The 12,821-nt window shown below is 38.7% G+C and overlaps 1 protein-coding gene across 2 annotated transcripts in view; it reads right to left on the bottom strand.

The window, feature by feature from the left end:
• The window catches only part of CNTNAP5 (contactin associated protein family member 5), a 1,075,483-nt gene that overhangs the window by 357,737 nt on the left and 704,925 nt on the right, over positions 1-12,821 (bottom strand). For both annotated transcript variants that reach the window (XM_068967132.1, XM_068967133.1), the window contains exon 12: positions 8,721-8,840. In XM_068967132.1, the coding sequence (XP_068823233.1) occupies positions 8,721-8,840 (120 nt within the window). The remainder of the gene's footprint in view (positions 1-8,720; positions 8,841-12,821) is intronic.

Genomic DNA, 12,821 nt, shown 5'->3' with positions numbered 1-12,821 from the left:
CGAGGTACCATCTCATGCCAGTCAGAATGGCTGCTATCAAAAAGTCTACAAACAACAAATGCTGGAGAGGGTGTGGAGAAAAGGGAACCCTCTTACATTGTTGGTGGGAATTCAAACTAGTACAGCCACTATGGAGAACAGTGTGGAGATTCCTTAAAAAACTGGAAATAGAATGGCAATACAAGCCAGCAATCCCACTGCTGGGCATATACACCAAGGACACCAGAATTGAAAGATATGTGTGTACCCCAAAATTCATCAGAGCATTGTTTGCAATAGCTAGGACATGGAAGCAACCTAGCTGTCTGTCAGCAGATGAATGGATAAGAAAGCTGTAGTACATATACACAATTAAATACTACTCAGCTATTAAAAAGAATGCATCGAATCCGTTCTAATGAGGTGGATAAAACTGAGCCTGTTATTCAGAGTGAAGTAAGTCAGAAAGAAAAACACCAATATGGTATATTAATGCATATATATGGAATTTAGAAAGATGATAATGATGACCCTATATGCAAGACAGTAAAAGAGATACAGATATAAAGAACAGACTTTCATACTCTGTGGGAGAAAGAAGGCAAGGGTGGGATGATTTGAGAGAATAGCATTGGAACATGAATATTACCATATATGAAACAGATCACCAGTCCAAGTTCAATGTATGAAACAGGGCACTCAAAGTCGATGCACTGGGACAACCCTGAGGGATGGGATAGGGAGGGAGGTGAGAGGGTGGGTTCAGGATGGGAGACACATGTACACCCATGGCTTATTCATGTCAATGTATGGCAAAAACCACTACAGTATTGAAAAGTAATTAACCTCCAATTAAAATAAATACATTAATTAAAAAGAAAGAGAGATGGGAATACCAGACTACCTTACCTGCCTCCTGAGATATCTGTATGCAGGTTAGAAGCTACAGTTAGAACCTGACATGGAACAATGGACTGTTTCCAAATGAGGAAAGGAGTATGCCAAGGCCATATATTGCCACCCTACTTATTTAACTTATATGCAGAGTACATCCTGCAAAATGCCAGGCTGGATGAAGCACAGATGGAATCAAGTGTGTCAGGAGAAATATCAATAACCTCAGATATTCACATGACATCACCTTATGGCAGACAGCAAAGAAGAACTAAAGAGCATCTTGATGAAAGAGCAGAGTGAAAAAGTTGGCCTAAAACTCAACAGTCAAATAATGAGGCTCATGGCATCTAGTCCCATTTATTTATGGCAAATTGAAGGGGAAACAATGGAAACAGTGACAGACTTTATTTTCTTGGGCTCCAAAATTACTGCAGATGGTGACTGAAATCATGAAATTAAAAGACACTAGCTCCTTGATGAAAAGCTATAACCAACCTAGACAGCATATTAAGAAACAGAGACATCACTTTGCCAACAAAACTCCATCTAGTCAAAGCTATGGTTTCTCCAGTAGTCATGTATGGATGTGAGAGTTGGACTATAAAGAAATCTGAGTGCTAAAGAATTAATGATTTTGAACTGTGGTGTTGCAGAAGACTGTTGAGAGTCCCTTGGATTGCAAAGAGATCAAACCAATAAATCTTAAAAGAAATCAGTCCTAAATATTCCTTGGAAGGACTGATGCTGAAGCTCTAATATTTTGGCCACCTAATTCCAAGAACTGACTCATTGGAAAAGATCCTGATGCTGGGAAAGATTGAAGGCAGGAGGAGAAGTGGATGACAGAGGATGAGATATTTGGATGGCATCACCATCTCAATGGACATGAGTTTGAGCAAGCTCCTAGAGTTGGTCATAGACAGGGAAGCCTGATTTGCTGCAGTCCTTGGAGTTGCAAAGCTCATGACTGAGTGAGCTGACTGACTGACCATATTTTCACCTCACTCCACTCTCTCATTTCCATCATTATCACTGAGCAGTTAGCAGTTCCAGCTACATTGCTGCTGCTTCTTTGCTTGCTTCTGGACAATCTGGGCTTGAAGTAAAGATAGTGAACTACTGTACTCTATACAGTACAGTACAGTAAAGTACATAAAATTGCAACCACTTGTAGAGGATGCATGGCAATGCATGCCAGACACCTGAACTAAGTTACATGATGGACATGCAAAAGCAGGTTCACTTCTTTGAAAGTTTGCAACTTAAACATTCTAATGTAGAGAATTTATGGTACTCTTGTCTTTTAAAATCTAGCAGAATTTGCTACATGAAGACATAGGAAAGAGACTGAAAGGGGCAACGATAGACTGAAGTTATTCCCCAGGCTCCTTGCTGGCTTTTTCCATGCTGGAGGTCATAGCTGTCCTAAGGCACAGATTCTTAACATCCTAACCTCCTTTCTGCTCTGGCCACACTCCTTCCCCTCACCTGAATGAGCCTGACAGTAGTAACAGTTCCTTCGTTAAAAGGTCTGTAATATAGTATATTTCCCTAATTTCTTCTTGTATATTAACCGCTTTGTAAACAGTCCCTAAAGTAAGCAATCCATTTTGTAGATCCAGTCCTCCAGAGTAGGAAACAGTGCCAAAAACCATCTATAACCTGAATACTGGCTTGTTGTTGGTGCTCAGAAAGTTGTTCAAATATGTATGTCCCTTTAAAAAACTAAAAATAAAGCTATCATATGACCCTACAATCCCAATTCTGGGCATATGTCTGGAAAAAAAACATGGTCCAAAAAGTTACATACACTCCGTTGTTCATTGCAGCACTATTTATAATAACCAAGACATGGAAACAAAATAATGTCCCCTGACAGAAGAATGGATAAAGAAAACAATACATATACACAATGGAATATTACTCAGCTATCAAAAAAAAATGAATTAGTGTCATTTGCAACAACATGGATGGACCTAGAGATTGTCCCAGTGAGTGAAGGATGTAAAATAGAAAAGCAAAAATATCCTATGGCATCCCTTACATGTGGAATCTAAACAGACGTAATATAAATTAACTTATTTGCAAAATAGAAACAGATTTATAGTCTTAGATAATGACCTCGTGGTTGCTGGGGGGAAGAATGAGGGTAGAGATAGTTAGGGAGATAGGTAGAGATAGGGAGTTTGAAATAGACAGCTACACTCTACTATATTTTAAATGGATGACTACTGTGTAATACAGGGAACTCTGCTCATTGTTACATGGCTGCCCAGATGGGAGGAGAGCATGGGGAAGAATGGATACATGTGTATGTGTGGCTGTGTCCATTTGTGGTCCATCTGAAACTATTACAATGTTGTTAATCAGCTATCCTCCAATGCAAAATAAAAAGTTAAAAGTAAGAAAAGTGTTCTTCTTTCCCTTGGGGACAGGTAAATAGTCTGGCATGCTCAAGAATTATCTGTGATAAAAAATTGAGTTTGGGATTAGCATATACACACTACTATATATAAAATAGATAGCAAGGTCCTATTGTATATTCTTTAATACCCTATATGGGAAAAGAATCTGAAAAAGAATGGGTATATGTATATGTATAACTTACTCACTCTGCTGTATACCTGAAACTAACACAACACTATAAATCAACTATACTCCAATAAAAAATAAAAATTAAATTGAAGAAAAATCTTTCTTTTCCCTAAAATTAAAATAGCAGATTTCCTTGCTGGCAAACTATGGTTCAGATGATGGATTTTCAAAAACTTCTGTTTTGTTCCTATTCAAGTGAGTTTGATTTTTTATTTTTTTTTAGTCATTTGTGTATTTTCCAAATGTTCTAAACTAGAAACTCATTTTGGTGAGCTTGGGCCCAACAAATGTGCAGGATCAAGGTCCCCTGGAGCCTTATTCTGACATTCATTTGCTCTTCCTGGAAATGCCATGCTTTGTGTCTTTTTTTGGTCACTTCCTACTCGCCATCCAGGTCTTAGAGACATTACCTGTCTGCCTGATAGCTCTTCCAGGAGAGGCTGGGCTAGGTTCCCCTACGGCATGCTCTCAGCACACAGCATGCAGGTATACCCTTGACAAGAAATTTTCATTACCACTGTGTCTTTTCCATGATTAGCCTGTAAAGGAGACTGAAATGATACTGTTACGTGCTGAACTGTGTCCCCGAAAATGATCTCTTGAATACCTAATCCTCTCCACCTGTGAATATGCAAGGCTTTAATGAGAAATAGATTTTTCACAAGATGATCAAATTAAGATAATATCATATTCCATTAGGGTGACCCTAATCCAACATGACTGGTGTCCCTATAAGAAGAAAAGAAACAGATACACCTTGAATAAAAGGAAATGGTCACACGTGATGTAGTGGTCACATGGAACCAGGGAGACAGTCTTCAAGAGGCAGAGACAGGGGCTGCTGCTAGGAGCCCAGATGCTGAGAAGAGTCCAGGAAGGACTGAGTCTCCCCAAAAGGTATAAGAGGGGATGGGCCCTGCTAGCACCTAGGTTTTGTTCCTCTACCCTTGAGAACTGTGAGACAACATACTCCTGGGGTTGTTATAGCCATCAATCTATGAAATGTTAGAGCAGCACAAAGACACTGAGGCAGACACACTGTGCATCCTTTGCAGTTTGCACATGCAGTGCCTGAAATGTACAAATTTAAATTGAGCTAAAATGAATTGTACATCATTTAGAGATAAGCTAAAAGCGGGGCAAACATGTATTCCTGAAAAACGTACTCTGTCTTTCTCATCGATAACTTCACTCAGTCCTCCAGCTAACCATTGGGCCTTCCATTTCTCCTGTGGTGAAAAGTGAAAGTGAAAGTGAAGTCCTGTCCTACTCTTTTCTATCACATGGACTATTACTAGGCTTCTCCATCCATGGGATTTTCCAGGCAAGAGTACTGGAGTGGGTTGCCATTTACTTCTCCAGGGGATCTTCCCAAGCCAAGGATTGAACCCGGATTTCCCACACTGTAGCAGACGCTTTACTGTCTGAGCCACACAGGGAAGCCCAATCCTGTAGTGAAGTGACTTAGAATATAGCCTTGGGTATGACACCCTGTCGAAATCTGTAGAAGCCTACCTTCAGTCCACCCTACAGATCAGCTTAATCACATCCTTAGTTTCTCCTATAATTTTCCCTACCATCCCAGGCAGAGATCACATTGCTTTCCACCAAAAGGGGTACTTGGGGACCTCATCTCCCCAAGATTACCCTGTGGTGGGTGAGATGCTGTTAAGTCACCTCAGTCAGGCCTGACTCTTTGCAAACCTATGGACCATAGCCCACCAGGCTCCTCTGCCCATGGAACTCTCCAGGCAAGGATACTGGAGTAGGTTGCTATGCCCTCCCTCCTCCAGGGGATCTTCCCAACTGAGGGATTGAACCTGCATCTCTTAAGTCTCCTGCATTGCAGGTTCTTTACAACTACAGACTTAAATTTCTCAGGAGGGGTAAAGTGCCACCTCATCAGTAGAAATGGGTAGCATACACTGTAAACAGACACATTGGAGCTGGGATTCAGATTTATGGTTTTCCATAAATAAAACCTGTTCATCATCCTCAAAATATCCATTTACAAGTGTCTGCAGACTTATGAGAAACTTTTCTTTCTCCCTTTCTTTTGCACCTCAAATGATCTCTCTGAGCCACCAGGGAACCCCCCACCTGCCCACCCAATGATCTCTCAGGGAGTTCTAAATGAGGAAGACCTGTGGGACCACTTGGCTCCAGATTCTTATTTTGGAAACACACAGTCAGGCCAAAGCACTCAGCCAACTAGCACAAGGAAGAGAAGAGAAAAAACCCAGGTTCCCTGCCTCCCAGCATTGTTTATACTCTCTGTGTTATGACCTCAGAAATGCCTCTGAAAAGTGTAGAAACCAGTAGCTTTGTGCTTTTAAAAACCACAGTGAACATGAGTCCCCCACGCTGTTCACTCTGGACATGTACACCCATGGTTGATTCATGTCAATATATGGCAAAAACCACTACAATACTGTAATTAGCCTCCAATTAAAATAAATTAATTAATTTAAAAAAAAAAAAACAGAGTGAAACACAGAGCACATCTTCTCTGACCATTTCCACCTTCCCTCTCCTCCATCCCTGGCTCCCTCCCTCCCTTGTGCATCCATCTCTTCCTTGAAGCACTTTGTCACACTTATCCTGTGTCATAAGTCAGTCTCATTTAATAACATTTAAGAACACTTAACATTCACAAACAAAAAAAATGTACTTGATTACCATCATATTATGCATTAAAAATTTTTGTCAGTTAAAAATGAGAATTATATAATTAAGTCTACACAGAAGTTGGCTTTTATTTCTACAAGTATCTTTAGGAAAACAAAAACCAAGCCAAACACCTATATATTTGCATTTGATGTGACCAAAAAGCATATTTCAAAGAATTCCTCAATCATGCACAAAACAGCCTATCAATTTTGGGACATAACATAACTCAGAGGCCTTGATGCCTTTAGCTTCTTTAGCATCACATCAGCAGAACAGCAAACTTTAATATAAGCAAACATTCATCTTTAGCCACTCATGAGCAAATATCAAACATAAATCCCAAGAGAAGTCTTTCCGAAGAGGGATAGAGCACTTCATGTAAATGAGACACATGAATCAGTCATACATGGTGTGTTATTATATTTATATTATTTGGGGAGTTAAATTTGTCAAGCTATATTCAATGTATATATATACTTTAATAAAAATAAGATTAGTCTGTGCTTATCTATTAAATTTATAATATAAAATATACATCTAAAAACATAAACATTCATAGAAAAACACACATATACATTTACAGCAAAAAAGTCCCAAGGAAAATCTAATAATAAAATATTAATAGCAATCTCTGGATTGTGGTTTATACACGATCTTATATTTCTTCAAGCTTTTTTTCCCCTTAAATTTTCTGTAATTAGCATTGATTACTTTTATTACAAAAATAAAAACAGAGTTTCAAGCAAAACAAAAGCAATACAAAGTATCCAATTAATGTTTCAGTGATATAGATTATTGCTGCACCAGAAGGTTTTGCTTGCTTCCTGAGTCTTGACTATTACTCTCAGGATTTATTGTCTAGCAGGTCATGAAATTATCACATGCTCTTTCCTTCTATGTAATATATAGAGAGTTAAAAGTATCTACCCCAGATTTTTGTTGCAAATAATTAAAAGACATGATCTCTGCAAACTCTCAGTTCACTTCCCAAAGATGGCAGGAGCTGAGTAATTGATGCCATGACCAAAAATCCTATTATTATATGTTACACCCATCACTCCACCGACACTGATCTCTTTTGCCTCATTCTGTAACCAAATCACTTCCTCCATTTTTTCAAATTGTGGACTGGGAACAAATTGCATCAGAATCACTTGAAAAGCTCAGTAAAATGCATTTGCTGAATTTAGAATTTCTGACTCTGGGAAGTCTATTTTTAACATTATTCCCCAGAGATTCATATGTTAATTAAATTTGGAAAATAACCAAGATCTACTAGAAGTCTACTTCTTGACCAGGTTGTTGAACATCACAAGCTGGCATAAGCATGAAAAGAAAACAGTAACACAGTTTCTAATTATGTCATAGGGCTATTGAGAAGCAGTTAGCATACATTTTGGAGAAATGAAGTATTATGGAAATGGAATGAAATGACACACAATTCCATGTAACTAGCATTTTCTGCAGAAAAAGTGTGGTCCTTTGTACTCAGATGGGCAAATTATTGTTAAATGCCCTTCATCACTGTTTTGGCAATGGTTTGTTTACATTTCTACCTGTAATATTGCATGCTAGTTTTCCTGATTTTACTGCCTATGAATGACAATGACTATGTCTTATTTCTCTGAATATCCTGTGTCCCCAGGACAGTGTTTGGCTATGGAAAGAGCTCCACAGATGTGTTGCGGTTACCCAGTTGCAACAGAGCCTGAGGCCTAAGGACTCAAAGAGCCTTGATAGACTCCTACTTTTCTGCTTCATTACATGATTCTGAGGGCATCTTCAAAGGCCAGTGCTCAAAACAAATAAGCCAAAAATGTGTATGTGCTGATTAACAATATTGACAACAGAGTACTCATATTGCTATATTTTTAAATAACTGTTACATCAGGTTGTGGTGTGGAATTGTTTTTTTTTTAAGAATAAATTAGTAATCGTATGCTGTTTCCATATAGTAATTGGCTCTTAGTATGTCCTTAGACTACTTTTAGAAATAAGTTACAAGATATTATGAGATTGCCAGGGAAAATAGAATTATCCCAGGGTTTGATTAGGCATCTGCAGGATAACTGGTCAGTTGCACTAATATAGATGATTTTGGTTAATCCCCCCAACTCTGAGAGGTAGAAACTACTATTTCCTCTTTACTGTTGCAGAAATGAAGCTCAGAGAGAACCTCAGAGTCACACAGTCCTCAGGGACAGACCTAAATCCAGCTTTCCCACTTCCTGAGTCAGGGCTTTCTATTGATTTTGCTTTTGTCTTTTTTGTTTGTTGGGTTATTTTCCTTTTCTTTTTGTTTTGACTTCTAAGAGAGAAATGACCTTGATTAGCTCTGCAAAATATGCTCGATAATTAATCCTTGGTTCAGTGGAACCTTGTCAAGACCATTATCACATTCTCTTCTCTCATGAAAATAAAATAGCTGCTAATTCCTATTATTTACCTAAATAAAATCTCCCCCTCTGAAGTTGGTCTTTAATTTTTTTTTATACAAGTGTTCCCTTCCAGTGGGTTTTCCTTTGCTGTGTACCATCACATAGCGACATGAAGCATGAGTGGAATTTTTACACCCTTACCTGTGATGTTGCAATACACTTGGAAAGGTCCCAGGGGCCCGCTGCCATCTGAGTCGATATAGAAGAAACCAGCAGTGTTGCCTTGGTGCCTGTACACCTCGCAGGATTGCTCATAGAGGGCTGGAAAGACATAAAGGCAGCAGAGAGGAAACTTTGCTTGACTCTGCCTGTCCCTTTGGAGGATCAGTAACTCTTACTTATTGTATTGACTTCCAATTGTGATCTCTTTCCCTTCTCCTATAATCTTATTTCCCTCTAAGCCTTCACAAACAAGTACCCCAACGTTTGATGGAACTGTCTCCTGCATTCATCCTCATACCCATTCTTCTCAACAGCTCCTAGGTTATAGTCTCTAAAAATTCTCCCCTTTCCTTTTATACAGCCCTTCCCTATGCTGATGTATTGTCCTTCACCTACACTCACACAGCTGTGAAGCTAAGACATCATACACTATTCTGTCTCCTGCAATGTTTACAGAATCTAAGTGGTGACTGAGTGCAGTTTGCAGCTGTTTCACCACCTAGCAGGCTGTCACACTCACAATGGGAGACAAAAAATTAAAAATGTACAAATTATAGATGCTAGAGAGGTTCTGGATAAAAAGGAGTCTATGACACTGTTGATGGGAATGTAAAAGGCTTCCCTGGTGTCTCCTGGGGTCTCCTTCCAGCATGCAATGCAGGAGACTCAGGTTCTATCCCCAGAATGTGGAGATCCCCTGGAGGAGGGAATAGCTACCCACTCCAGTATTCTTGCCTAGAGAATCCTATGGACAGAGGAGCCTGCTGGGCTAAAGTCCATAGGATCACAAAGAGTCAGACACAACTGAGGAACTAAAACTTTCACTTTCATGAAGGAGAACAGTATGGAGGTTCCTTAGAAAACTGAAAATATGCTCTAAAAATAGAGCTACTGTAAGATCCAGAAATCCCACTAATAAAGTAAAATGACATTATCTTCTCTCTGTATACCAGACTCAGAACAATAACTATCACCCAATAGGTGCCTGTAGGGAAAGAGGAAATTAGCCACGATGGCATGGTCAGGCTCTCTTGCCCCATGGCTTCTTGTTCTTGCCCCACATTTTGTAAATAATGACTATGTAAAAGCTGAGCTCACTTACAGCACTACACATGTGCATGAAGGGGTACTCACTTGGTCACGGGGGGCTGTGCATGGTACACCTGTATGAGCTTCACCATAAAAGCTTCACCAAAAAGCATTGAGACTACACTGGAGTGGCACCACGGTTATGTTATAAGAAGTTATGCTATGGTTCCATTATGGCTACATTATGGTTAGGTTACGGCTGCTGCTACAGGTGCTGTGTCAGCAAAGAGAGAGGCTGTGTTCTGACTGACATGCCAGACAAGAGAGAATAAATGTGTCTACAGTTCCTATGGCTCCTGGATTCTCCTTCCAGCCTCTTAGCTCACACATTCCCTATCCTGGATTCAGCGAACCACGCTAACAGGGTGAACAGCAAGACGACTGCCATCACAAACAGGATCATCAAAGATACAGTGCCCAATAAAGTTTAATTCAGTTTGACTTAAGAAGCATTTACTGAGTCCTTCATATATGTCAACATGGTGGTAGCCACTGAGTACAGACCAAGCATAAGGCAAAGAATCTGTGCCTTGGGAGGTTACAACCTGGTTACAGCCACAAAGACCCTTACATGCTCAGAGAGAGGCAGACACAGCTCTCCAGAGATGGGACACTTTGAGCAATCTGCAGGTAAAAGAAATTTATAAATCTCATTACACCAACATGAATGAAGCTGGTGGGGTGGAAAGCAGGCATCTGCTGTCTCATGCATGAGAAAATAGAATGTCATTGGATGCTTGAAACAAAATAACATAGCTCAGAGCAGTAGGTACACATCCAATTATGTCATCCTCCATGCTTAAAAGACTTCAGTGGCTCCTAACAACTTTAAAGGTAGAGCAACAACTCCTCACCTTAGACAATGTGCCCCTGTGACTAATGCCCCATCCCAGGAACACGAAGCTGCAGTTTGTCACAATCAAGTGTGAGGGCTGCCTCAAATAATTCATTACCAATAAAGTTCTAAAGCTTCAGAGGCTTTGACTTTGTATAAATTAGAGTGATTTCAAGGTGATCCTTGTTCTCATGTAATTCTCCCTTGAAGTCACATACTGTTTCTAAAGCTGGGGGCCAATGGGAAGATGAAAGCTTGTACCCTACATGCTAAGCATGACATATAGCTTATTTCTATTGGCTTAAACTGATAACACACCAGGGTGTGTGTCACACATATGAAAACATGCACAGCAACCTCTAAAATAATTCACCTAATCAGCACTTCTTGAAATCCGTACCCTCCCCACGAGTATAGGCTGGAATTACAGATTTGCTTCTAACCAAATATTATGTCATTTTCAAGATCAGATTTTAAAAAGACGAGTAGTTTCCATCTTGGGTGCCTCTGGAGTACAAGTTTTCAGAGATGCCAGCTGCTAGGTCCTGAAGAAACCCTTTGAAGGGATCCACAGGATGAGTCTGGGAGCTTCTGAGGCATGCTGTGTACATGAGAGCCAAAGATCTTCAGAGTTAAACACCGGTGTGACAACAGACCCAGAACTACTGAACCAGAACTACTCAGTGAAGTAGCTCAAGGACCCAGAGAAAATGGGTCCTTTTAATCTGATAATGTCCATTGCCTCCAGTTTTGCTACAATTCATTGTGCAGCAATATATAGCTAATAAAGCCTCAAAGCATTAATTATCTCATGTGGTTATAGGTATAAAATGAGTCCATGTCATATAATTGTAGTAAAGATTCAGAGATAATCCATATATAATACTTAGCATAGTACATGGCACATAGGAAGAACTTGATAAATATAAACTATCATTATTAAGTTATTTCATGCTATGTTTCCTCTTCTTTTTTTGGTCAATTTTCTGCTTACTTGATTTTTTTCCCATTTTTTGTAATGAATCAATTAGGGCCTGTCAAGAAAAATCAATAGCAAAAAAACCCTACCTCCCTTCTGTGAAGAGGCTATGACATTTATTTCTTAGTTTATTCTTTGGGTATTAAATATTTTATCTCTCAATTGCATGTCCATATTACTACTTATTTTTATAGGTTATCTATTTGCTTATCAATGGGAAAGATGAGAACTTATCTTTTTCATCACATCTTTCCACATGCAAAGAATTTCTGTTTCCCTATACTTCCAATATAGGATGATTGCAATTTTAGCTAGATCAGTAATCATTGCTTATGGTAAAACAACAATATGCATGATATTCACAAATAGCAACCATACAATAGTATGGTTGTTTCTTGAACAAAATTTGCTTTTTCTTGAAATTAATAATTGTTTATTATCTCTGTCATAGGCCTTATTTTTACCTACACATATATCATAAATTCAACTCCAGACTTACTAACTACTCTCCAAAATACTTTCCAAAATATTCAGGTAATAACTACTTTAAATGGATACCTTGGAGAAAGAAAAGGGGAGAGTAGACAGTCAAAAAGCTAGGCCTTTCTGAATATTTCATATTTTAAAATTTGAAATGATGCATTTTAAATAACTAAAAAACTAAATTAAACATATTACTAGAAAATTTGTGACATTCAATTCCTAAATATTGAAAGGAAATTAAAATAATTTATAAGTTATTTCAAATTAAATATTTTTCAAATTATTTAAAAAATATTTAAATTTAGTGTTTTCTTTTTTACTTTTTATGACCCAAAAAAGTCATATACACATTAAGAGTGCAGAGAGTAAATACAAAATAAACTTGATATCACAATCAGTTTCAATAATAATCAGTATTTGGTAATCTTGTCTTGTCTCTAGTACCTATATTATCAGTTACCTACTGCTAGATAACAGACCACTACAGAACTGTCTTAAGACAATAATCATTTCATGATTCTGTCCTTGATAATTGAGGCTGGGGAGTACTTGGCCAAGCTTGGATGGTCTTTATAGGGCTGCCCAATTATCTGATGTCAGTGCAGAGTCAGAGGAACTTGTTGATCACAAGCTGGGGTACTCTCCCCCTAAACATCTCTCAAAAGTCAGCAGGCACATTTCTGTGGTAAAGACT

The sequence above is a fragment of the Capricornis sumatraensis genome, chromosome 3 (assembly GCF_032405125.1).
Source record: "Capricornis sumatraensis isolate serow.1 chromosome 3, serow.2, whole genome shotgun sequence".
Lineage (NCBI taxonomy): Eukaryota > Metazoa > Chordata > Mammalia > Artiodactyla > Bovidae > Capricornis > Capricornis sumatraensis.
Note: the sequence above shows the minus strand (reverse complement) of the source record. Positions and strands in the feature narration are given on the sequence as shown.